The sequence below is a fragment of the Salvelinus sp. IW2-2015 genome, linkage group LG2, assembly GCF_002910315.2.
Source record: "Salvelinus sp. IW2-2015 linkage group LG2, ASM291031v2, whole genome shotgun sequence".
In the NCBI taxonomy this organism is placed as follows: domain Eukaryota; kingdom Metazoa; phylum Chordata; class Actinopteri; order Salmoniformes; family Salmonidae; genus Salvelinus; species Salvelinus sp. IW2-2015.
This window is the reverse complement of record NC_036839.1, coordinates 10,670,484-10,696,996: the sequence shown is the minus strand read 5'-3', so window position 1 is coordinate 10,696,996 and position 26,513 is coordinate 10,670,484. Positions and strand designations below refer to the sequence as shown.

At 40.4% G+C, this 26,513-nt stretch overlaps 1 protein-coding gene across 2 annotated transcripts in view; it reads left to right on the top strand.

Annotated features, from left to right (window-relative positions):
• Nucleotides 1–22,893, top strand: part of stat4 (signal transducer and activator of transcription 4) — a 29,982-nt gene extending 7,089 nt beyond the window's left edge. Inside the window, exons 6-23 of one of the 2 annotated variants that reach the window (XM_024001920.2) lie at nt 2,632–2,717; nt 3,828–3,979; nt 4,117–4,275; nt 4,509–4,601; nt 6,974–7,033; nt 7,259–7,279; nt 10,896–10,989; nt 11,301–11,342; nt 12,765–12,848; nt 16,239–16,337; nt 16,435–16,570; nt 16,901–16,953; nt 17,264–17,358; nt 17,797–17,933; nt 18,299–18,490; nt 21,233–21,278; nt 21,471–21,570; nt 22,491–22,893. In XM_024001920.2, the coding sequence (XP_023857688.1) occupies nt 2,632–2,717; nt 3,828–3,979; nt 4,117–4,275; nt 4,509–4,601; nt 6,974–7,033; nt 7,259–7,279; nt 10,896–10,989; nt 11,301–11,342; nt 12,765–12,848; nt 16,239–16,337; nt 16,435–16,570; nt 16,901–16,953; nt 17,264–17,358; nt 17,797–17,933; nt 18,299–18,490; nt 21,233–21,278; nt 21,471–21,570; nt 22,491–22,514 (1,673 nt within the window). In that variant the 3' untranslated portion in view covers nt 22,515–22,893. Of the gene's footprint in view, nt 1–2,631; nt 2,718–3,827; nt 3,980–4,116; nt 4,276–4,508; nt 4,602–6,973; nt 7,034–7,258; nt 7,280–10,895; nt 10,990–11,297; nt 11,343–12,764; nt 12,849–16,238; nt 16,338–16,434; nt 16,571–16,900; nt 16,954–17,263; nt 17,359–17,796; nt 17,934–18,298; nt 18,491–21,232; nt 21,279–21,470; nt 21,571–22,490 lie in introns of both variants that reach the window. The other variant, XM_024001911.2, reaches the window with a different exon arrangement.
• The last annotated feature ends 3,620 nt before the right edge of the window (nt 22,894–26,513 follow it).

Sequence of the window (26,513 nt, the reverse complement as noted above, 5' to 3'; positions counted from 1 at the left end):
GCAAGAGCAATTTCTCAAGAAGGAATTTTGCTAGGACCTTCTGGGAGTGGTCTGAGTGGGGAGGGGAAAACGGAAAACTAGCTTTTATTGGCAGAGAGGTTTGGAATGTTCTTTCTTGTTGGTATATTAACCAATTTACCGACTGGTGATGTCACCAGGCAGGCCAAAACTCCATCCCACCAAAACGGGCTGAAATTTCAGGCGGTCTTTTCAAACAGCTCAAACAATCATAATTCTTACACAGTATTATTCCAACCTCATAGTGTGGAAATACATTTAAAACACAGAAAAATCTAGTTTTTGATTGCACTGGACTTTTAATTAAAAACATGTTTTCCTATTTCAAGAGGTTAAATACAAAAATTACAATAGTAAGTGGTAACAGAGATGACCGTAACAGGGTTGACGATTTAATCTTAATTCAGCCATAAATCCCTATGTGATAGGGGGATGTAAGCTTGATGTGTGCAACAGGGAGAGGCAATTGATAGAAGCTTCTCAATAATTGTTTTTATTGTTAAAATATTTCTAGCCTGTCTATCTATGAGGGTTGACGTGTTATGCTCGACCCACTCAGTTTTCCACCACAAAACACAAGAAAATGGCCAAAAAGAGTCGAACCAGCTCACCTGCTTTTACGCTATGATTTGAATATCAGATATCCAATCTTTCTTTTGAGAAAAACATCTTAAAAGGAATAGTTTCGCCATATTAAAACTAGAGTTTAGTTCACATAACAGGGTTGACCCTAAAATTATGTACAGGTTTGTTTTTAAATGAATCGCTAATCCCATTAAATAAATACAAATCGCCAGAAATGACTTTGTCGAAGCAACAAAATAACTAAGACTTTACAATAATGGTGAAAACTTTTGGGATTAAAGGGGTTAAAATCTTCTGAGAAGTCACAGAAAGTGGATTTATTTATCAAGTCTATATTCAAATAAAAAATTGGATTTATTGAATTGTCCATGTGGTCTATTAACCTCTCTAGGGTATGTGGGACGGTAGCGTCCCACCTCGTCAACAGCCAGTGAAACTGCAGGGCGCCAAACAGAAATCCCATAATTTAAATTCCTCAAGCATACAAGTATTTTACACCATTTTAAAACTACACTTGTTGTAAATCCAGCCAAAGTATCCGATTTCAAAAAGGTTTTACGACGAAAGCACACCAAACGATTATGTTAGGTATGAGCCAAGTCACAGAAAAAGACAGCCATTTTTCCAGCTAAAGAGAGCAGTAACAAAAAGCAGAAATAGAGATAAAATTAATCACTAACCTTTGATCATCTTCATCAGATGACACTCATAGGACTTCATGTTACACAATACATGTATTTTTTGTTCGGTAAAGTTCATATTTATATCCAAAAATCTGAGTTTAGGCAAGACGCTACTGTATCACTTGGCAAAAAGCCTAAGAAAATGCAGAGCGCCAAATTAAAATGAATTACTATGAAAATTACTATAAAATCAAACTTTCATTAAATCACACATGAAAGATACCAAATTAAAGCTACACTGGTTGTGAATCCAGCCAACATGTCAGAATTCAAATAGGCTTTTCAGCGAAAGCATACGATGCTATTATCTGAGCATAGCACTTATAGTAAACAAAAGAGAGAAAACATTTCAACCCAGCAGGCACGACACAAAACGCAGAAATAAAAATATAATTCATGCCTTACCTTTGACGAGCTTCTGTTGTTGGCACTCCAATATGTCCCATAAACATCACAAATGGTGCTTTTGTTCGATTAATTCCGTCTATATATATCCAAAATGTCCATTTATTTGGCGCGTTTGATCCAGAAAAACACCGGTTCCAACTTGCTCAAACGTGACGACAAAATATCTCAAAGGTTACCTGTAAACTTTGCCAAAAAATTTCAAACTACTTTTGTAATACAACTTTAGGTATTTTTTAACGTTAATAATCGATAAAATTGAAGACGGGATGATATGTGTTCAATACAGGATTAAAACGATATTTGATTGAAGCGCATGTCCAGGACACCTGGACATGCGATGGCCGTATTTCTTCTTCATTACACAAAGGAATAACCTCAAATTATTTCTCAGGACTGTTGACATCTAGAAGAAGCTGTAGGAACTGCAAGCAATTCGCTTAGAAATCTGGTTTCCCAATGAAATCTTATTGAAAAGACAGTGACCTAAAAAAAAAACTTAGGGTTTCGCCTGCTAAATAAGTTCTGTTATACTCACAGACATGATTCAGTTTTAGAAACTTCAGAGTGTTTTCTATCCAAATCTACTAATAATATGCATATCTTATCTCCTGGGGATGAGTAACTGGCAGTTAAATTTGGGTATGCTTTTCATCCAAACGTGAAAATGCTGCCCCCTACCCTAGAGAAGTTAAAGGGCACCACATTTAATATAACATGCTTTTAAAATCCAATAGTGGTGCACAATTTCTACTTACAATTTCAAAGTGATGCAAAGGGGACTCATTTTGTGGAACGACCCATGTACCAATCCCAGATTGCGCCATTAAAGTGGTGCAAAGAAGTGCAACACTTTTATTCAATGTAACTTACATCAACCGTACATGGGTTCCCACTATGTTTTATCCTCTGTCATGCTGGATGTATTTTTGTCCCTTAGATCCAGTGGACAGGAACACAGCGGTGATGAAACAGGAAGTGACCCGACTGCAGGAGATGCTCAACAACCTGGACTTTAAGAGGAAGGTGTGGGAACACTACATACATTAGATAAACCATCAATTAGCTATGGTTGTTACTATAGGTCTAAGCTTTGTGTTTAGCGTGTAAACAGTTGAACATCAGCGATGCCTTATCTTTGAGTAATATGCATTTATTTGAATTGGGGCCACCGTTTCTGTCATGCAGTTGCTGTCTTACACAATTTTAGTCTATACAATTCTATATGAATATTTACCATATAGATACAATGGTTAAAAAGAAAACATTTTGGGGGGCTGCAAAGTGTGGAGAGCACTGTTGCATCCAGCACGATATTGCTAGTTAGATTTTCGTCTGACACTGCAAGACAGCTGAGTGAGTTTAGATATTGAAGTCGTGAGGATATTTATTGAATTCGCTTCGGGGACTAATCAACAAAACACACGTTTATGTATAATATTATAATATATGGCATTTAACAGACACTTTTATTCGATGAAACTTACATGAATAGTACATGGGTTCCCAGCCTAGGCGCCAACGTTTTGTGGGGGGGCGTGGGAACTTCCTTGATTTGAGGGGTAAAAAAAACTATACAAATGTTGTTGTTTTTTGTTTGTTTTTTACAATTCGTGATTGTTTATACCAATCAAAAACGATGCATACATCTGTGAAGCTTCAGGCTAGAAACAAGCAGTACATGCCAGAGGAAGATGCAACTCTGATGCAATGTGGAATTTCTTTGGTTTTTCTCTATGGCATTCAGAAAATGAGCTACGACCTAAAGTCGAGGAGTCAAAGAAATTGGACTTTGCTTGGAAAGAAATCTCATATGATGTGTGACTCTGTCGCTATCAATTGATCCAATCACTTTCTGCAAAAGATAATATATCGACGGTTCATATAAATGATCCTGATAAAACATATTTGGTAGCGGAATAGCATTTGGAGAAATCGGGTCTAGACTATTTTCCCTATCCATTATTCTTGTTAAACCACATATAATTGCAGGAAATTAACTTTAAAAAATTACATTTTCCAACGTCAATCATGTTGGGGGAATTGAACCCACAACACTGGCGTTGCTAGGATCATGCTCTTACCAACTGAGCCACACAGGACCAGCAGTGAGTTGTTGTTATTGTTCCCCCATAGGAGAACCTATCTAAAATGAGTGACGTGATAAAAGAGATTGATGCTCTGATAGTGTCCCAGCTGAACCCAGAGCTGATGGAGTGGAAACGCAGGCAGCAGATCAACTGTATAGGTGGCCCACTGCTCACTGGACTGGACCAGCTCCAGAACTGGTAATGCAACCAAGCATGCTTACACACATACACACACACACACATTACTCAAACGTATAACTATATCCCAAAATAACGTGGGATTTTAGGTCAACCTCAATTCATGCACACCCCCTGTCACCCTCTCTCTCTCCCAGGTTTACTCTGACAGCCCAAAGTCTGTTCCAGATGAAGCGTCAGCTGGACAAACTGGGGGAGCTTATATTAAAGGTGACGTATGAGAGCGACCCCATCCCACTGCAGAGACCGCAGATGGAGGAGCAGGTCAAATACCTCATCTACCACCTCATCAAAAGGTACTGACCTCAACAAAGCCGAACACCTACTCTAACCAAGTGCATGAAGTATCCATATCACAAAGTTATTTTCCAAACAACTGGAAGCATAGGGAAGCTAGATAACAGGGAAATGAACTTGTGACTGTTATGTTGCCGCCATCCAATTCTAGGTGGCATACACAACTGCTATTATGCTATTGTAGTTCTCTTGTAGGCCATCGTTGTGTCATCCCTTTGTACAATGTCCACAGCTCCTTTGTGGTGGAGAAGCAGCCATGTATGCCAACCCACCCCCAGAAACCTCTCATCATCAAGACCGGGGTACAGTTCACAACCAAAGTCAGGTACTGTATGTGTATTAAGATGTAACACAACTCAATACATGGTGCTTATCAATCCGTTGTGTGTGTGTGTACATCTTAAATATACACTCACCAGAGAGTTTTTTAGGTACACCCATCTAGTACCGGGTCTAGTACTTTTGCCTCCAGAACAGCCTGCATTCTTCTGGGAATTTTAAAATGTGCGGAAATGTTCCACAAGGATGTTGGTCCATGCTGACGTGATGGCATCATGCAGTTGCTGCGGATTGGACGGCCGTACATTCATGTTGCGAACAGCCGGTTCCAACTCATTCCAAAAGATGCTCTATTGGGTTGAGGTCTGGGGACTGACCAGGCCACTCATGTAAACTGAACTCGCTGTCATGTTCCAGGCAATGTTTTTCCACTCCTGAATTGTCCAGTGTTGGTGATCGCGTGCCCACTGGAGCTGCTTCTTTTTGTTTTTAGCTGATAGGAGTGAACCTGGTGTGGTCATCTGCTGCAACAGCCTATCCGTGACAAGGACCAATGAGTTGTGCGTTCCAAGATGCCATCTGCACACCACTGTTGTACTGCACCGTTATCTGTCTCTTTGTGGCCAGCCTGTTAGCTTGCACAATTCTTGCGATTCTACTTCAATCTCTCTCACCAACAAGCTGTTTTTGCCTACAGAACTGCGGCTGACTAGAGGTTTTTTGTCTGTCACAACATTATCGGTAAACCCTAGACACTGTTGTGTGTGAAAAGCCCAGGATGGCGGCCGTTTCAAATCAAATCAAATTTTATTGGTCACATGCACGTGATTAGCAGATGTTATTGCGGGTGTAGCAAAATGCTTGTGCTTCTAGCTCCGACAGTGCAGTAATATCTAACAAGTAATATCTAACAAATTACTCAACATATACCGAATACACACAAATCTAAGTAGGAATTAATTAAGACTATATACATATGGATGAGCGATGTCAGAGGGGAACGGACTAAGATACAGTAGAATAGTATAGAAAACAGTATATACATATGAGATGAGTAATGCAAGATATGTAAACATTATTAAGTGAATGAGATACCGTAGAATAGTATAGAATACAGTATATACATATGAGATGAGTAATGCAAGATATGTAAACATTATTAACATTTACATTTAAGTCATTTAGCAGACGCTCTTATCCAGAGCGACTTACAAATTGGTAAGTAACTAAGATACCATAGAATAGTATAGAATACAGTATATACATAATGCCAGATATGTAAACATTATTAAAGTGACTAGTGTTCCATTCCTTAAAGTGGCCAGTGATTCCTAGTCTATGCCTATAGCCAGCAGCCTCTAATGTGCTAGTGATGGGTGTTTAACAAACCCTTGTGGTGCCCCAGTGTTGAGTTTCCTACCTTCACCACCTGGTGGCGGCCCGTCAGGAAGTCCAGGACACAGTTGCACAGGGCGGGGTTCAGACCCAGGGCCTCCATTTTAATGATAAGCTTGGAGGGTACTATGGTGTTGAATGCTGAGTAATAGTCAATAAACAGCATTCTTACATAGGTATTGTAAAGAACACGATGGGAGACAGAGAGCTGGTTTCAAGTGCAGGGAGCAGCTGGTGTTTATTGTAAAGGACCACAGGAGGAGGCAGGTAGCTGGGTTTCAGTCAGAAGGTCATATACAGGGGGTCCAAAAAGGCAACAGTACAGGCAGGGAAAAGGCTAGTAACGTCATCCGGGAGATCAGGCAATATGTAGGTAACAGGAAATCCGATAGGCTAAAGTACAGGCAGGGAACAAGCAAAAGGCGTCGTTAGTGAGGCAGGCAAAAACTATCATACACGGGAGGAGTAAATTACGGGAAAACCAGAAGTCCGAATAGAAATGTGTCACAAAACAAAAAACAATACCTCACAATGATGGGGTGCAAAGAGCTGAACTAAATAGTGTGTGATAAAGACATACAGGTGTGTAATCAGAATTCAGGTGATTGGGATCTGGAGAGCGAGCTGCTAATATCCAATAGTTCTTCCGGGTATATGTAATGACACAAAACATTTCCTGAGCTAATAATGTAAAAAAAGAATACATAATAAAACAAAATACTGCAAAGTTTTCTAAGAGCTAGTATTGATGCTGCCATCTCCGTCGGCGCCATATTCTATTTGTTGGTAATCCAACAATTTGTTGGCTTCTGTCACCGATGATCATCCCACGCTCAAAGTCCCTTAGGTCACTTGATTTCCCCATTCTAACGTTAAATGGAACAGTAACTGAATGCCTCAATGCCTGTCAGCCTACTTTATATAGCAAGCCACGGACAAGTGACTCACTGTCTGTACCTAATAAACTGTCAGGTGAGTGTATGTTTTCGCTAAATATTTATGTTTTGTCACTTTTCTGTCTAGATTGCTGGTCAAACTTCCAGAGGTGGATTACCAACTGAAAGTGAAGACAATATTTGACAAGTGAGTATTAGTGTAATGTAACACAGCAATATGTGGCACATTTGCTTCAAAGTGATCACTCTTTGCAAGCTCTGTTAAACAAACTGACAACACTGTGTGAACATGAATATATTTCAGAAACGTAATGTTTCATAGACATCAATATATTCTTCATTGACGTTTATAAGCAAGCTAGCACTACATTACTGAGTAATTTATGTACTGTATTATCTTCCCTGTGTGTAGGGACCTCCCCCCTGGCAGAGTGTGAGTATATCCATGCAACCTCAATGTGGGATGTTCTGTGGGGATTTCCTGTTCTTGTTATTTAGGCCAATATTGAACCTTCTCATGTGGCATGTGTGTACATGAGGGTTCTTCAATAGTTCTTTGGGAAGGGTGATGGTTCTATGTGGAACCATACTGACCCAAATAACCTTTTTAGCCCTTCAATAGTTCTTTGTAGTTCAAAAAAGGGTTCTTTCCTCTTTTAGTGATAATTAAAATGTAGGGTCGGTGGCTCAATATAATATTTTGGGGCGTGGTTTTTGCACAGCTCTTTTTGTGCAACAATGTGTCATTCTAGTTTATCTAATATGTTATGTTACGCTGTAACATGTTATACATTGGTGTAAAAAAAGTATTTCTGATAGTTTTTATACTGAATGTTATCAGATCTTCAACCAAAACCTAACATTAGATCAAGGGAATCTGAGGTTACGAATAACAAAAAAAACGGATGCTTATTTTATTTATTTAATTAACAATTACACTCAATAACTGATTGTGCCACCTTTTGCTGCAATGACTGCAACCAAATGCTTCCTGTAGTTGATCAGTCTCACGTCGCCGTGGGGGAATTTTTTGTGGGTTTTCAAACATTAACTGCTCGTTTCAAGTCCTACCACAACATCTCAATTGGGAATAGGTCTGGACTTTGAGTAGGTCATTTCAAAAAGTCAAATTTGTTGCTTTTTAACAATTTTGATGTATACAGTTGAAGTCAGAAGTTTACGTACACTTAGGTTGGAGTCATTAAAACTCGTTTTTAAACCACTCCACAAATTTCTTGTTAACAAACTATAGTTTTGGCAAGTCGGTTAGGACATCTACATTGTGAATGACACAAGTCATTTTTTCCAACAATTGTTTACAGACAGATTATTTCACTTATATTTATTTCACTGTTCACTGTTCATTTCAGTGGGTCAGAAGTTTACATACACTAAGTTGACTGTGCCTTTAAACAGCTTGGAAAATTCCAGAAAATGATGTCATGGCTTTAGAAGCTTCTGATAGGCCAATTGACATAATTTGAGTCAATTGGAAGTTTACCTGTGGATGTATTTCAAGGCCTACCTTCAAACTCAGTGCCTCTTTGCTTGACATCATAGGAAAATCAAAGGAAATCAGCCAAGACCTCAGAAAAAAATTTGTAAACCTTCACAAGTCTGGTTTATCCTTGGCAGCAATTTCCAAATGCCTGAAATTACCACGTTCATCTGTACAAACAATAGTACGCAAGTATAAACACCATGGGACCACGCAGCCACCACGCAGCCGTCATACCGCTCAGGAAGAAGATGCGTTCTGTTTCCTAGAGATGAAAGTACTTTTGTGCGAAAAGTGCAAATCAATCCCAGAACAACAGCAAAGGACCTTGTGAAGATGCTGGAGGAAACAGATACAAAAGTATCTATATCCACAGTTAAACGAGTTCTATACCGACATAACCTGAAAGGCCGCTCAGCAAGGAAGAAGCAACTGCTCCAAAACCGCCATAAAAAAGGCAGACTACGGTTTGCAACTGCACCTGAGTACAAAGATTGTACTTTTTCTTTCTTCCTCTGGTCTGATGAAACAAAAATAGAACTGTTTGGCCATAATGACCATCGTTATGTTTGGAGGAAAAGGGGGATGCTTGCAAGCCGAAGAACACCATCCCAACCGTGAAGCACGAGTGTGCTTTGCTGCAGGAGGGACTGGTGCACTTCACAAAATAGATGGCATCATGAGGAAAGAAAAGGATGTGGATATATTGAAGCAACATCTCAGACATCAGTCAGGAAGTGAAAGCTTGGTTGCAAATGAGTCTTCCAAATGGACAATGACCCCAAGCATACTTCCAAAGTTGTGGAAAAATGGCTTAAGGACAACAAAGTCAAGGTATTGGAGTGGCCATCACAAAGCCCTGACCTCAATCCCATAGAAAATTTGCGGGCAGAACTGAAAAATCGTGTGCGAGCAAGGAYGCCTACAAACCTGACTCAGTTACACCAGCTCTGTCAGGAGGAATGGGCCAAAATTCAACCAACTTATTGTGGGAAGCTTGTGGAAGGCTACCCGAAACATTTGACCCAAGTTAAACAATTTAAAGGCAATGCTACCAAATACTAATTGAGTGTATGTAAACTTCTGACCCACTGGGAACGTGATGAAAGAAATAAAAGCTGAAATAAATAATTCTCTCTACTGTTATTCTGACATTTCACATTCTTAAAATAAAGTGGTGATTCTAACTGACCTAAGACAGGGAATTTTTACTAGGATTAAATGTTAGGAATTGTTAAAAACTGAGTTTAAATGTATTTGGCTAAGGCTTCAGCTCACAGACGGATGGCCTGACATTCTCCAGTAAAATTCTCTGATAGAGAGCAGAATTCATGGTTCCTTCTATTAAGGCAAGTCGTCCAGGTCCTGAGGCAGCAAAGCATCCCCAAACCATCACATTACCACCGCCACGCTTGACTGTTGGTATAAGGTTCTTACTGTGGAATGCAGTGTTTGGTTTTCGCCATCTCATCCAAAAAGTTTACTCAAGTTTGCCAAAAAGCACCTGGAAGCACCTGGATGATCATCAAGGATTTTGGAAGAATGTATAACTTTTTGGAAGAGTGAGTTAAAGCAGTTCTGCATAGAAGAGTGGGCCAAGATTCCTCCACAGCGCCGTGAGAGACTGATAAAAATCTACAGGAAGCGTTTGGTTGTAGTCATTGTAGCTAAAGGTGGCACAACCAGTTATTGAGTGTAAGGGGGCAATTACTTTTTCACAGCACTGTATATGACTATGGCCAGTGACGGTGTCTTGTGAAAGACTCACATATGGCCTTGCGTCATTTGAGAATTGTCGACTAAGACAGTAGTTCTCAATTCTCTTATCAGGGACCCCCAGATGTTCCAGAGCTAGCACACCTTATTAAACTTGCTGATAAACACAATAATAAAACGATGGGATTTTAACAATATAATGTGGCTATTAAACCAGAATTTTAAAAACGGTATGGTTCTACAAAGAACCTTTGAGATTGAGAAAGGTTCTTTATAGAACCATTCTCCATAAAGGTTCTATAAAGAACCATAAAAAAGGGTTCTATATAGTCCCAAAAAGGGTTGTAACCATAGCAAAACCCTTTTTTGGTGCTATATCAAATCTTTATTAATGGTTCTTTATAGAATCTTAGGAAATCGTTCTTTATAGCACCATACATGTTCCATTTAGAACCTTATGAGTATGGTTATTTTCATAGAACCTTCAAAAAAAGGTTCCATATAGCACCACAAAGGGTTCTGCTATGCTTACAAGCCAAATAACCTTTATTTGGCGCTATATAGAACCATTTGTTTTTAGTGTGTAGGGAGAACAGTGACAAAGAGAGAAGTATGAGATGTGTCAGATGACACAGTTTAAGTGAGCAGAATAATCCCCTTTTTAGCTGCCTGGAATCCAACTTGAATTGTTGTTTCTACCGCTGCATGTGTTTGCCATGTACAGTATCTTAGCTAATTCTGTTGTTGTTGCTGTTCTGTGTTTGTATGTGTTTGCTTGTGTGTGTGCTTAGTTCAGACTACTAACTACGGCTTTGCCCCGTCCCTCTCCATTCAGAAATCGTCAGTTCTTCATCCTGACTACCACCACCAAAATAATGGACGTGGAGGAATCATCCAATGGCTGTCTGTCTGTAGAGTTTAGACACTTGGTAACCTCTGACTTTCACTGTCCCCACTTACACACTAACATATTCATAATAATTAAACCTCAATCTGTTAATCCACAGGTTTAGTGAAACATTTTAGTGGAATCAAACTAATTTGGTTCAATGGAGCTGGCTGGCAACAGTTATATTGGAAATAACAGACAACTGTTTGCAAAGACCCTATTATATAGTCATTTCTTTTTAATAAGATCGCCCTGGCCTAGCTGTACATGACAGTGTGTGAATAGTTCATTTGATATTAATGTAAGTATATTTATTATGCATTGATATCATATTTGTATCTTCTTCAGCAGCTGAAAGAGAAGAAATACGTTAATGGAACCAAGGTGAACGAGGTGAGAGAAGTAATATGAAAGTTGAACAAGACTTTTAGTTTTTCCATGAATGATGGTTAAGTGACCTTTAGAGTGAGCTTGACCTTTGAAACATGACCTTCAGATTTGTTTGCTATCGTAGAACTGCTTTGTCGAGCCAAAGATGGTGGATAAATGAAGATGTCCCACTCAGGCCATTTACCATTGAAAAAAAATGGTCAGTTCCGGTCTGCTTAACGGGGTGGCTCTCCCATAGGCACCAATGCATTAGCAGCTGGGTCTGGTCTGCTTAGTTTATTGACTGTAATGTAACCAGAAAAGATTAGGGAGTGGGATGTCTCGCTTCTTCTTCCGTATCTTTGTAAGAACTTCAAGAGATATATTCTGGTCAACCAGAGATAATTTGATTAGAAGTCATTGGACACAGAAGTGAATTAAGAGTTTAAAACTTATGATTTATTTAGAGGTAAATCATTTGTTTTACTTTGCCTGAGGTTGGGGAGGCAGGTAGCCTAGTGGTTAGAGTGGTGGGTCAGTAACTGAAAGGTTGCTGGATCAAATCCCTAGGCTGACAAGGTAGAAATCTGTTGTTCTGCCCCTGAATAACCCACTGTTCCCCAGTAGGCTGTCATTGTAAATAAGAATTTGTTCTTAACTGACTTGCCTGGTTAAATAAAATATAATATCTTTTAAAAACTGAACTCAAAAACACTTCCATTAAGAAAGAGGTAGTGGTTTTCTTAAAACAGTAGATGGCAACATTGCCAAGGATTTACAAAATGTTCCCCTTAATTTGAAGTTTTAACTCCTTTTCAGGACAATGGTGCTTTTGGTTGCGTACGTTTTCAGATGGCTCCATAACTTATCACAGATGGAAAACCTTGTTAACTCCCTAGTAAACTCCTAATTGAAAAAAACATGTGCTCTTTCTGATAAAGTTTTATCATAGATTTACTTTTGAATTGAAGAAAGGAGTTTATTTTGCCTTTTTATTCATGTGGCTCAACAAAAGTCATGACAAAGCTTCAATCACATAATTTAAACACTAGGATACAGGATCCTTATCTTATTACAGAATATTACTGATGAATAATGCTATCAAACTTCCCCCTATTGCTCATATACTGTAGAGGGAATATAATTATCCTCAAAGATCGTTTCATTGGGTTTTTCGACAGCCTTGTTATGGAATGCTGTTCTTTAATAAATAGGGCAAATTCCTTATCCCGTTGATAGAGCCTGCCGGGTTTTTCATTGAGATGTGTTCAACTTTTTGGTGGGTCCCTCACTGCACAAAAAATGTTTTATTTCCCTCTGCTACTGTATTTAATGTGTTCTGAGAAAAAGGTTTAGTGAAATGTGGTGTAGTAGAGTGTTTGTAAGAGGAAGGCGTTTAGTAAAGTGTGTGTGTGTGTGTGTGTATTTGTATTCTGCTGGTTCCAGGGTCCTGTCTCTGTGACGGAGGAGCTCCACTCCCTCAGCTTTGAGGCCCAGTTCAACATACAGGGCATTAACATCGACCTGGAGGTCAGTCAATTTCTACACACTCCTTCATATCTCCTATATAAGACACACACTCTCCCACACACACATTCTGACAATACTCCACACCATCCCACACCTCAAAGAATCCCCACCCAGTCTTCCAAGCATACATTGTCAGTCGTTATTACAGTGCTTTGCAAAAGTATTCATCCCCCTTGGTGTTTTTCCAATTTTGTTACATTACAACCTGTAATTTAAATTGATTTTTATTTGGATTTCATGTAATGGACATACACAAAAATAGTCCAAATTGGTGAAGTGAAAAAAATTACTTGTTTCAACAAACAAAAAAGTAGTGCGTGCAAATGTATTTACCCCCTTTTCTATGAAGCCCCTAAATAATATCTGGTGCAACCAATTACCTTCAGAAGTCACATAATTAGTTAAATAAAGTTCACCTTTGTGCAATCTAGGTGTCACATGATCTGTCACATAATCTCAGTATATATACAGTGAGGGAAAAAAGTATTTGATCCCCTGCTGATTTTGTACGTTTGCCCACTGACAAAGAAATTATCAGTCTATAATTTTAATGGTAGGTTTATTTGAACAGTGAGAGACAGAATAACAACAKAAATWWCCAGAAAAATGCATGTCAAAAATGTTATAAATTGATTTGCATTTTAATGAGGGAAATAAGTATTTGACCCCTTCTCAATCAAAAAGATTRCTGGCTCCCAGGTGTCTTTCATACAGGTAACGAACGGAGATTAGGAGCACACTCTTAAAGGGAGTGCTCCTAATGTCAGTTTCTTACCTGTATAAAAGATACCTGTCCACAGAAGCAATCAATCAATCAGATTCCAAACTCTCCACCATGGCCAAGACCAAAGAGCTCTCCAAGGATGTCAGGGACAAGATTGTAGACCTACACAAGGCTGGAATGGGCTACAAGACCATCGCCAAGCAGCTTGGTGAGAAGGTGACAACAGTTTCTGTGATTATTCGCAAATGGAAGAAACACAAAAGACCTGTCAATCTCCCTCAGCCTGGGGCTCCATGCAAGATCTCACCTCGTGGAGTTGCAATGATCATGAGAACGGTGAGGAATCAGCCTAGAACTACACAGGAGGATCTTGTCACTGATCTCAAGGCAGCTGGGACCATAGTCATCAAGAAAACAATTGGTAACACACTATGCCGTGAAGGACTGAAATCCTGCAGCGCCCGCAAGGTCCCCTGCTCAAGAAAGCACATATACATGCCCGTCTGAAGTTTGCAATGAACATCTGAATGATTCAGAGGACAACTGGGTGACGTGTTGTGGTCAGATGAGCCCAAAATGGAGTTTTTGGCATCAACAACTTGCCGTGTTTGGAGGAGGAGGAATGCTGCTATGACCCAAGAAACCATCCACCGTCAAACATGGAGGTGGAAACATTATGCTTTGGGGGTGTTTTTCTGCTAAAGGGACAGGACACTTCACCGCATCAAAGGGACGATGGACGGGCCATGTCCGTCAATCTTGGGTGAAACCTCTTCCCTCAGCAGGGTATTGAAATGGGTCGTGGATGGGTATTCAGACGATAATGACCCAAACACACGGCCAAGGCAACAAAGGAGTGGCTCAGAAGAAGCACATTAAGGTCCTGGAGTGGCCTAGCCAGTCTCCAGACCTTAATCCCATAGAAAATCTGTGGAGGGAGCTAAAGGTTCGAGTTGCCAAACGTCAGCCTCGAAACCTTAATGACTTGAAGAAGATCTGCAAAGGGAGTGGGACAAAATCCCTCCTGGATGTGTGCAAACCTGTGGCCAACTACAAGAAACGTCTGACCTCTGTGATTGCAAAAGGGTTTTGCCACCAAGTACTAAGTCATGTTTTGCAGAGGGGTCAAATACTTATTTCCCTCATTAAAATGCAAATCAATTCATAACATTTTTGACATGCGTTTTTCTGGATTTTTTTGTTGATATTCTGTCTCTCACTGTTCAAATAAACCTACCATTAAAATTATAGACTGATCATTTCTTTGTCAGTGGGCAAACGTACAAAATCAGCAGGGGATCAAATACTTTTTTCCCTCACTGTACACCTGTTCTGAAAAGCCCCAGAGTCTGCAACACCACCAAGCAAGTGGCACCATGAAGACCAAGGAGCTCTCAAAACAGGTCAGGGACAAAGTTGTGGAGAAGTACAGATCATGACTGGGTTATAAAAAAATATCTGAAACTTTGAACATCCCACAGAGCACCATTAAATCCATTATTAAAAAGTTGAATGAATATGGCACCACAACAAACCTGCCAAGAGAGGGCAGCCCACCAAAACTCATGGACCAGGCAAGGCGGGCATTAATCAGAGAGGAAACAAAGAGACCAAAGATAACCCTGAAGGAGCTGCAAAGCTCCACAGTGGAGATTGGAGTATGTGTCCATAGGACCATTTTAAGCCGTATACTCCACAGAACTGGGCTTTACGGAAGAGTGGCCAGAGAAAAGCCATTGCTTAAAGAAAAAAATAAGCAAACACGTTTGGTGTTCGCCAAAACGCATGTGGGAGACTCCCCAAACATATTGAAGAAGGTACTGGTCAGACGAGACTAAAATTGAGCTTTTTGGCCATCAAGGAAAACGCTATGTCTTGCACAAACCCAACACCTCTCATCACCCCGAGAACACCATCCCCACAGTGAAGCATGGTGGTGGCAGCATCCTGCGGTGGGGATGTTTTTCCATCGGCAGGGACTGGGAAACTGGTCAGAATTGAAGGAATGATGGATGGCGCTAAATACAGGGACATTCTTGAGGGAAACCTGTTTCAGTCTTCCACAGATTTGAGACTAGCATGGGGGTTCACCTTCCAACAGGACAATGACCCTAAGCATACTGCTAAAGCAACACTTGAGTGGTTTAAGGGGAAACATTTAAATGGCTTGGAATGGCCTAGTCAAAGCCCAGACCTCAATCCAATTAAAGATTGCTGTACACCAGCAGAACCCATCCAACTTGAAGGAGCTGGAGTAGTTTTACCTTCAAGAATGGGCAAAAATCCCAGTGGCTAGATGTGCCAAGCTTATAGAGACATACCCCAAGAGACTTGCAGCTGTAGTTGCTGCATAAGGTGGCTCTACAAAGCATTGACTTTGCGGAGGTGAATAATTATGCACACTCAAGTTTATTTATTTTGTGTCTTAATTCTTGTTTGTTTCACAATAAAAAAGATTTTGCATCTTCAAAGTGGTAGGCATGTTGTGTAAATCAAATGATACAACCCCCAAAAATCGATTTTCATTCCAGGTTGTAAGGCAACAAAATAGGAAAAATGCCAAGGGGGTGAACTCTTTCGCAAGCCACTGTAGTCATTGTGTAAGCAAATACTGTATGTGTGTGTGTGTGGTATGTCTGCGTGCATATATGTCTCTCTCTCTGCAGACCTGCTCCTTTCCTCTGGTGGTCATCTCCAATGTTAGCCAGCTGCCTGGAGGCTGGGCATCTGTCATGTGGTACAACCTGCTGACTGACGAACCCAGGGTGAGCTGAACACACATACACACACACACACTACCATTCTTTTGGGTGTTTTATATTTTATCTCACTCTCTTTCCTCTGTGCCGCTCCCTTTTTTAGAACCTGGGCTTCTTTGCCAGTCCTCAGCGGGCCAGTTGGGGCCAGCTCTCTGAGGTACTGAGTTGGCAGTTCTCCACCTTCGCTGGGCGGGGCCTCAACAGGGAGCAGCTGTGCATGCTAGGAGAGAAACTCTTGGGTACGGTGGCCTAGTGGAACACTTTTCATGAGGGCATAACAGTGTTGGAACAGCATACATACACCATTTATTTGCACAGGTCATGAGGAAAAGCACTCCCGTCCCTTACAAGTATTTTGAATTATGAGAGAAAAGGAATGTGAATTGTCATGAGATTGTTCAACATCGGTCTTTGGCTTCCAACCACCACAATAGTATGGACTCCCCTTATATAATCTAAGGTGGTGTTATTTCTGTCCAAGAATACTTGAATATTCATTCTTAGTGTATGAAATATTACTTTTTTGTTGTTGTTGATAATCATAAATCTATGAATCATCTTCACTGTAGGTCAGCAAGCCTCCCAAAACGAATGTCAGGTATCCTGGTCCAAATTCTGCAAGGTCGGTTCTATTGCTTCTTATAGTCCTACTACTACAAGTCTTAAACACAAAATGAAGGATGTCATATCTTACTAGCAAATACTCTAACTTACCACTTCATGTAGAACCTTTCACAGACATACTTGTACTGTCATTCTCCATCTTGACTTGACTTATTCTTTTCAGCTCCTAGTGGAGTCATTCTCCATCAACAATTCATAATTGCACCACTTCCCCTGAGGAATTATTCCAGTGGTCATATTAAATTAATGCCATAAAAAACTTTTAAGGGTAATTCTCATCTCTTTCCCATTCTGTCCGCTTTTTCCAGGAGAATATTCATGGAAAGAATTTCAGTTTCTGGATGTGGCTGGATTCCATCCTGGAGCTCATCAAGAAGCACCTACTTCCCATCTGGAACGACAAGTGAGATTTAGGGCCGGTCAGAAACAACCCATACCCCCTATCCCCTTTCCCCTAGGCACTATGCCATGTGTGGACAATTATTAGGGGGACAGATGGAATTATTGCCATGTTGCTTCTACAATATTCTCAGATCTACATAAATGCTTAGGCGATAGATGCTAGGGGCTACAAGTTGTTTGTGGACACTCCTCTGCGTTGTGTACCCCACTGCTGATCCTTAAGCTAGCCTTTGCTAAACTACAGTGTTGGGTTCAGTACAATTTAATGTCAGTTGTGAATCATTAGGTTCAGTTCCATTTTGAATGGATTTAATGTACTGGATTGATCTATTCACTGCTCAGGGCTATACACCACAGTGTACTGTTAAATCAGTGGGTGTAAAATAAATAATGTAACGGTGCTGTAACTGATGGTGTGTTTTGGGTGTGCTTCCTTCAGCTGCATCATGGGTTTTGTCAGTAAGGAGACTGAGAGGGCCCGTCTGAAGGACAAGGAGCCTGGGACTTTCCTGCTGCGCTTCAGCGAGAGCCACCTGGGCGGGATCACCTTCACCTGGGTGGAGCAGTCCGATAGTGGTGAGGCCTGCTCGGTTGTCAATTACTGTGGTGTCGTGAAAGAATTATCTTCACTATTTGGATTTTTTTTTGCTCTTGAGCCAAAGGGGGACCCCTACATGGAGAGAAAAATTGTCCAGAAATGACCTGATTAGACATAAAGGGTCACACCTCCCCACACCCATGAGTAAAATCATATTGTTTGCCCAAAACGAGTGATTTGTTTGGTTTCATAAGATAATAAATTGATTCATATTTTATCTGAACCATGCAGTCAACATTGAACTCCACAAAACAATTAGCATCTAAACTTCCACAGTGTCTTTAACATTGATTCTGTAAACATTTAACTCTGATTGGCGCTTTGGTTGTGTCTGTGTCAACAGGAGACGCCAAGTTCATCTCGGTGGAGCCGTACACCAAATCACGACTCAGCGCTCTCCCGTTTGCCGACATTATCCGGGACTACAAGGTCATCACAGACGGAGAGGTCCCTGAGAACCCACTAAAGTTCCTCTACCCAGACATCCCCAAAGACGAGGCCTTCGGACGACTTTACAACAGCCAGCAGAGCAAAGGCAAGATGTCTGCCAAGACATGTTTATGATGGAGAGGGTTTTGGTTTATACTGTATATAAAATAATTCTGACCACCTAGGTTCCAGCAACTTCTCTGTGAGTGAGAGTAAGTATGTTATGGGATTGCATCATTTTCTACTCATTATTTGGTGGTGATGTGTTTTTACTAGAGGTCGGCCGAGTAATCGGAATGGCCAATTAATTAGGGCCGATTTCAAGTTTTCAAAACAATCGGAAATCGGTATTTTTGGACACCGATTTAGCCGATTATGATAATAATTTTTAAATTGTATTTATTTTTTACACCATTATTTAACGAGGCAAGTCAGTTAAGAACACATTCTTATTTTCAATGACGGCCTAGGAACGGTGGGTTAACTGCCTTGTTCAGGGGCAGAACAACAGATTTTTACCTTGTCAGCTCAGGGATTCAATCTTGCAACCTTACAGTTAACTAGTCCAACGCTCTAACCACCTGCTTTACATTGCACTCCACGAGGAGCCTGCCTGTTATGCGAATGCAGTAAGAAGCCAAGGTAAGTTGCTAGCTAGCATTAAACTTATCTTATAAAAAACAATCAATCAATCAATCATAATCACGAGTTAACTACACATGGTTGATGATATTACTAGTTTATCTAGCGTGTACCTGCGTTGCATATAATCGATGCGGTGTGCATCGCGAAAAAGGACTGTCGTTGCTCCACGTGTACCTAACCATAAACATCAATGCCTTTCTTAAAATCAATACTCAAGTGGGGCCTCCCGGGTGCCGCAGTGGTCTAGAGCACTGCATCGCAGTGCTATGCTGCGCCACCAGAGTCTGGGTTCGCGCCCAGGCTCTGTCGCAGCCGGCCGCGACCGGGAGGTCCGTGGGGCGACGCACAATTGGCTTAGCGTCGTCCGGTGTAGGGGGGTTTGGCCGGTAGGGATATCCTTGTCTCATCGCGCTCCAGCGACTCCTGTGGCGGGCCGGGCGCAGTGCGCGCTAACCGAGGGGGCGGGTGCACGGTGTTTCCTCCGACACATTGGTGCGGCTGGCTTCCGGGTTGGAGGCGCGCTGTGTTAAGAAGCAGTGCGGCTTGGTTGGGTTGTGCTTCGGAGGACTCAGGACTTTCGACCTCGTCTCTCCCGAGCCCGTACGGGAGTTGTAGCGATGAGACAAGATAGTAATTACTAGCGATTGGATACCACGAAAATGGGGAGAAAGGGGATAAAAATAAATAAATAAAGAATATATCAATACTCAAGTATATATTTTTAAACCTGCATATTTTATAATATTGCCTGCTAACATGAATTTCTTTTAACTTGGGAAATGGTGTCACTCTCTTGCAACAGAGTCAGGGTATGCAGCAGTTTGGGCCGCCTGGCTCGTTGCAAACTGTGTGAAGACTATTTCTCCCTAACAAAGCACACAACTTCACCAAAAGGGGGATGATTTAACAAAAGCGCATTTGCGAAAAAAGCACAATCTTGCCCGACTGTACCTAACCATAAACATCAATGCCTTTCTTAAAATCAATACACAGAAGTATATATTTTTAAACCTGCATATTTAGCTAAAAGAAATCCAGGTTAGCAGGCAATATTAACCAGGTGAAATTGTGTCACTTCTCTTCCGTTCATTGCACGCAGAGTCAGGGTATATGCAACAGTTTGGGCCGCCTGGCTCGTTGCGAACTAATTTGCCAGAATGTTACGTAATTATGACATAACATTGAAGGTTGTGCAATGTCACAGGAATATTTAGATTTATGGATGCCACCCGTTAGATAAAATACGGAACGGTTCCGTATTTCACTGAAAGAATAAATGTTTTGTTTTCGAGATGATAGTTACCGGATTCGACCATATTCATGACCTACGGCTCGTATTTCTGTGTGTTATTATGTTAATAATAATCGGAACATTGAACAATATAACAAACACGAGTAGTGTGTAGACATGAAACACATAAACAATACTGACTGGGGAAAGAACCTAAGGGAGTGCCAGATATAGGGGAGGTAATCAGTGAGGTAATGGAGTCCAGGTGAGCCTGATGATCACTGCAGGTGTGTGTAATGATGGACCCCAGGACTGGTGGTTATTATACAGGTGATGTCGAACGCCGGAGGGCAGGAGCGGGAGTAAACGTGACACATGGACTGTTCAAAACTTAGTTTTATAATTCTGGGAAAATTCTACGTATTCCACGAATACAATTCAAAGAACATTGAGGGGATGTTTTGTGCACCCTGATACAAACATTCTAAGAATGTCATCACAATTGGACAGATTTTGTGTTTTGGGAACCTATCTCTTGTCATATCCCCACATTGTTCCCACAACCTAATGAAATTCGTTAGGAACTTTGAAAGAATCAAAAAAATGTGGTTCTTGCAACATCAAGTGAATATTTTTTGCACCCTAAAAGAAACATTGTCAAATCATCCGCACAACTGGAAAGTTTTTGTGATTTGGGAACATATCTTTTGTGATGTCCCCACAATGTTCCCACCAGACTGTTCCCACAACCTAATGAAACATTCTGGGAACCTTTTAAAGAAAAGACTAAATGGGTTCTGGGAATGTTCTTCCAACGCCAGGGGAATGTTTTATACAAAAAACGGTATAATCATCAGCACAACTGGACAATCAAATGTTCTGGAACTGGGAAGCAGTGTTGATATTGCCAACAATTTGAGTGGTTGTTTACTAACATGCCCATAATCTCCTATTTTTTTTATCTTCTTACAGTCTTTCCATACATACCATCTATGCTGATCCCCATCTCAACTTTGCAGTGAGTACTGAAGTTTAAGTTTGTTAAGATCTTATAGTCTGTGCATACCAGGAGTTGAATGCAGACCTGCGCCGAAGATGTGTATCTGAAATATTAGGCTATGTTAGATATAATTTGTTTCTATAGTCTAAACCATTCCCTTGACTTATATCTCTCTCTCTTTCTCTCCAATGCTGCCGCCCCCGCCCTTAGAACCACACCTCCCCCCTGCTCCTCCCCAGAACCTCCCATGTCCCCTGGGATGTTTGACATGCTCACCCAGCACCTCAGCCCCTTGGAGATTGAGACTGCCGTGAGTAGAGTAACCACCCTATCTTAAACAGACACACTGCAGCTAGCCTAGTCCCAAACTGTAGGCCTATCTAATGTAGCCAACTCTTCCATCATTGCAGATACACAGTTGCCTCTCTATAGCCAGTAGGTGCTGGTATACAATAACCTTTGTCTCAATGTTGGTGATAATACAAGAAATTCAACTCTGTTACACTTGTATGAGTGGAGGCTCCTCAGAGGAGGAAGCCGAACAAAACGGGGCTAAACCTACCTGAATTTGTCCAATACAAACTCTTGTCTGCAACTGTTTGGACTAGTGTTTACACCCTAGATCAGCTAGAGTGTGCAAGGCGGTATTGAATGTGTCACTGTCTGCCACCTTGAATACTCCAATTTGTCTTTCGACCTGTGCACCGACGTTTTAAACTTTAATTCATAGGCTAGGTTGTAGCAACCTCATGATGGGTATGGGGAAAATTTGAGCATCATGTAGGAGCCTAAGCCTATTGATGTTACATTGAGCTGGGTGAATGGAATATGAATGACAGTCATCCAATATTCTGTCATAGAAATAAGGCCATGCTCATAAAAAAACTTAAACAGCACTGACCACAACTGACTTGGTGTATGGTTTATAGTAATGATAGAAGAGCTGGCTATAAAACAGATCATGTACAGGTTGGGACGAGGCTACACCGCAGCAAGGTATTAAAACACTCTGGAGATGAACTAGGTTCAGAAGCCTAGGTTGACTTTATCTCTGCTCTGGCTTTGATGTTAAATACGACTTTTAAGATGATGTTCCTTTTGTAAAATAAATGAGTCATCATGAAGACTCCTTGTAATTCTCTGTGGTGATTGGACTGAACCTGCAGAAACAATCTTTATATTCTAGTTGCAATGGCGTCCGCTATTAAGGGTATTGTTTGACTTTTACAGATGAGTTCTCCGTACTCCGAGTAACACAAGGTGACCTGCAGAGTATGCCAAGTAACTCACTCTTCTCCGACTAGTGGCCTACAATCTCTACGGAATCCCTGTACAAGTGTAATTTTCTCTTACATCTGATCACAATACATTGTTCTTCTATCCAACTGTTAGTATTGTCTTTGAGCCCTTTGTCATGACTACAAAGGTATAATATTATGTTTTGAGCATAAAGTAGATATTACATGCAGTGGTACATCCAGCTTGTTATATCACTTCTCATAAATTGCCATCTTTATTACTTCTGCACAAGTAATGTTAGTATGTTATTATATATATATAAATAGTGTCTTATGCTCCGCTATCAAGAACCAAGTTTTGTACAAATAATAAATGTTTATTATCGCTTTAATCACTTATTGTGTTTTCATTAGTTTACCAATTTGATATTTTTGCACTTAGAGCCCAAGGTGTAATGGTCACATGGTCACAATGGTCGCCTTTGCAACAGAAAAAGGGTTAAACAAATGATGATTTCCCCCTTTCAACTGTCTTCACTACTGCGTAATAGTATACCTGTAGGTAATAATAATAAATAATCATTTATTCAACTTTTATAGTGCTATTCATTACATGATAGTAGGGTTGAATAGTGGGAACCCGGTTACTGAGATTTATCTCCCAAATACACTCCCTTTTCCCGGGATAAATAACTGCAAGACACCAGTACATTTTTATAAATTTTTTATATGAACAGCATGGTGTGAAATGGAACTGTTAAATGATATGCGATGACAGACAGCCCATCTCAGTATGGAGCACAGTTCACAATGCATGTAGACCCATCATGATCACTTTTTTCTTGTCACAGTTAGGCCTACATTTGCCGCAGCGTAGCCTATGACACAGTAATATAAAGGCCGAATGCGCGTCAAATTTACCCATCTCCATCTGGCTTTCAGGGGTCACCTTGTTTTTTAATTGTAAAGATTATTATTTGTTTAATTGCAGCTGCAGAGTTTTAAAACAGCCTGTCACTCAAATATATTGCTTTAAATCAGTGCATGCCCGAGCGCTCTCTATCTTTCTTTCTCTCCATCAACTCCATTCAAATTGCATCCAAAACAGACAATCCTGTTCAATATTGATATATAGCCCTATATATAGATGTCCTAGCCTACCTCTTTTAGGTAATGAATTCAATGCAGTATTAGCCTTATATTTAGCAAATTAATGATGGTTATGCATAATAAGCTTCTAACTTATGGCCTCTGTCTCTTGCGCAATACGCAAGTACCTGTGCTCAGCTGGCCTCTCCTTAAAAAACGCTCCTTAGCTCTTGGAGTCCCATGCAGGAAAGCTAAACTAGAATAGCTTGCTGGACCATATTGTATTTTTAGCATTTCATATACTAATAGACTTCGAAAATGGAAGCAAGCTTTTTTTGCTGAATGTTACATACAGCAGCCAATAGAACTCACGGGTAGTTTGAAAGAAGAGCGAACGCGCGATGGCGGTAGGCTATAGCAGTTCTATATTCAGACCCAGAACCATTCAATCTTTGTGAAGACAAGTGAAGGCCTTCTGTATCTAATTCTAGTCCTATATTATTCAAGGATGACATTAGAATGATAAGATAAGGACAACTAAACTTATTTCATTTAACTGTTGAAAGCGAGGAAGGAATGAAGCAACATTAGAGAGAGAAAGAGGAGGTAGGCTAATAATATTAGGGAAATATTATGAAAGGTATATACTGTATATGGATCAGCCTACTAATTATACAAATAGGCCCTATTCTATTTCAAAATTAAAATCAAATTCACTAGCCTGTAACTTTGTAGCCCGCATGTGGTTCATCAGAATTGCATGTTCTCTTCTGCTTTATCATGGCTTGAACGATGTGCGTAATTCCAGTCCATATAATACAGTGCAATACAATACAGTACAGTAATACAGTTCACACTCAAAAAGATTTTACCTACAGGAGCTAGTTTCATTTATTTACCCAAGAGAGCATATAGCTAGCTACATCTACGGGCTTTTGTTTTTCTGTCGTGCGTAATGTGCTGTAGCCTATATCATATATGCATTGGATAACGGCACAATAATTTGATATTTTTTGGGCTTGGGCTCATTAAATGTTGTTCATGTGGGGCTCATAAAATGTAAACTATTTAATATCAGGCTCAGGTAGCATCAGGTTTGGATTTTCATGCGGATCAAAGCTCTAATCAAATTCAGACTTTTATATGCTTTATAATGGTTTTGAATGATACGGGAAATACCGGGTTACCCAGGAGAAAAGTGATTTATTCTCGGGATGGAACATTTGTAAAATATTCAACTCTACATGATAGTAATGGTCCATGGTCAACACTCACAGTGTATGTATAAAATACTGCACGGGACAAAGCAATAAAAGTCATCAGATTTTCTCTCCTTGAATAAAGGTCATCTCCTTGGAATATTAATTTCCTTTGTTTTTATTAATTGACGACTAGTAATGACTGCTTTTCAGGTCATAACCTATAGTTAAATTGCAAGATTATAGTACAATACAGACAGACAATCAAGTATTAAGTGCTGGAATGTCCAATTTGAAGAGCTTGATCTTTTTCTGGTGCAAAGGTACAGTGTTACTGATTAAACACTAGAAATGCATTTCTAGAAATGCATTTGGTATTTTTCCCCCCATGCAGTAATAATGGACTGTGAATTTTATACTGCCTCTACCCACATAATTTGTAGCACAGGTGGTTATGCACGTACCTATGCACCGTAAAAAGATCAAGTTGTAACGATCGTCTTCGGGAGAAAGAGAGGAGGACCAAAGCGCAGCGTGGTAAGTGTTCATGATTATGTTTTTTAATTAAACTCAGAACACTAAACAAAACAATAAACGATGTGAACAAACGAAACAGTTCCGTGTGGCGACAAACACTGACACGGAAGACAAACACCCACAAACCAAAAGACAAAACAGGCTACCTAAATATGGTTCCCAATCAGAGACAACGACTAACACCTGCCTCTGATTGAGAACCATATCAGGCCAAACACAGAAACAGACAAACTAGACATACAACATAGAATGCCCACTCAGATCACACCCTGACCAAACAAACATACAAAGCAAACTATGGTCAGGGCGTGACACAAGTCCTCCAAATTAGGACATTCCAGCATGTTGTACTTGATTGACTGTCTGTATTGTACCATAATCTTGCCATTTAACTTTTCTAATCATGATCCCTTGTAGGCCTACTTGGTCGATTATTTTGCCTTTGAGCTTCTTTGTATGTGTGTAGGGGCCAGCAAAAGACCAAGTGTATTTCCCAGCTAGGGTCTTAATAAAGTTGTATTGTATATACAGTGGGGAGAACAAGTATTTGATACACTGCCGATTTTGCAGGTTTTCCAACTTACAAAGCATGTAGAGGTCTGTAATTTTTATCATAGGTACACTTCAACTGTGAGATGGAATCTAAAACAAAAATCCAGAAAATCACATTGTATGATTTTTAAGTAATTAATTTGCATTTTATTGCATGACATAGTATCTTGATACATAGAAAAGAGAAATTAATATTTGGTACAGAACTTTGTTTGCAATTACAAAGATCATACGTTTCCTGTAGTTATTGCACAGGTTTGCACACACTGCAGCAGGGATTTTGGCCCCTCCTCCATACAGACCTTCTCCAGATCCTTCAGGTTTCGGGGCTGTCGCTGGGCAATACGGACTTTCAGCTCCCTCAAAATATTCTTCTATGGTTCAGGTCTGGGAGCTGGCTAGGCCACTCCAGGACCTTGAGATGCTTCTTACGGAGCCACATCCTTAGTTGCCCTGGCTGTGTGTTTCGGGTCGTTGTCATTGCTGGAAGATCCAGCCCAACGACCACTTTTCAAATGCTCTTACTGAGGAAGGAAGGTTTTGGCAGGAGATTTCGGCGCATCCATGGCCATCCATCCTCCCTCATATGGTGCAGTCGTCTACCCTTTGCAGAAAAGCATCCCAAGAATGATGTTTCC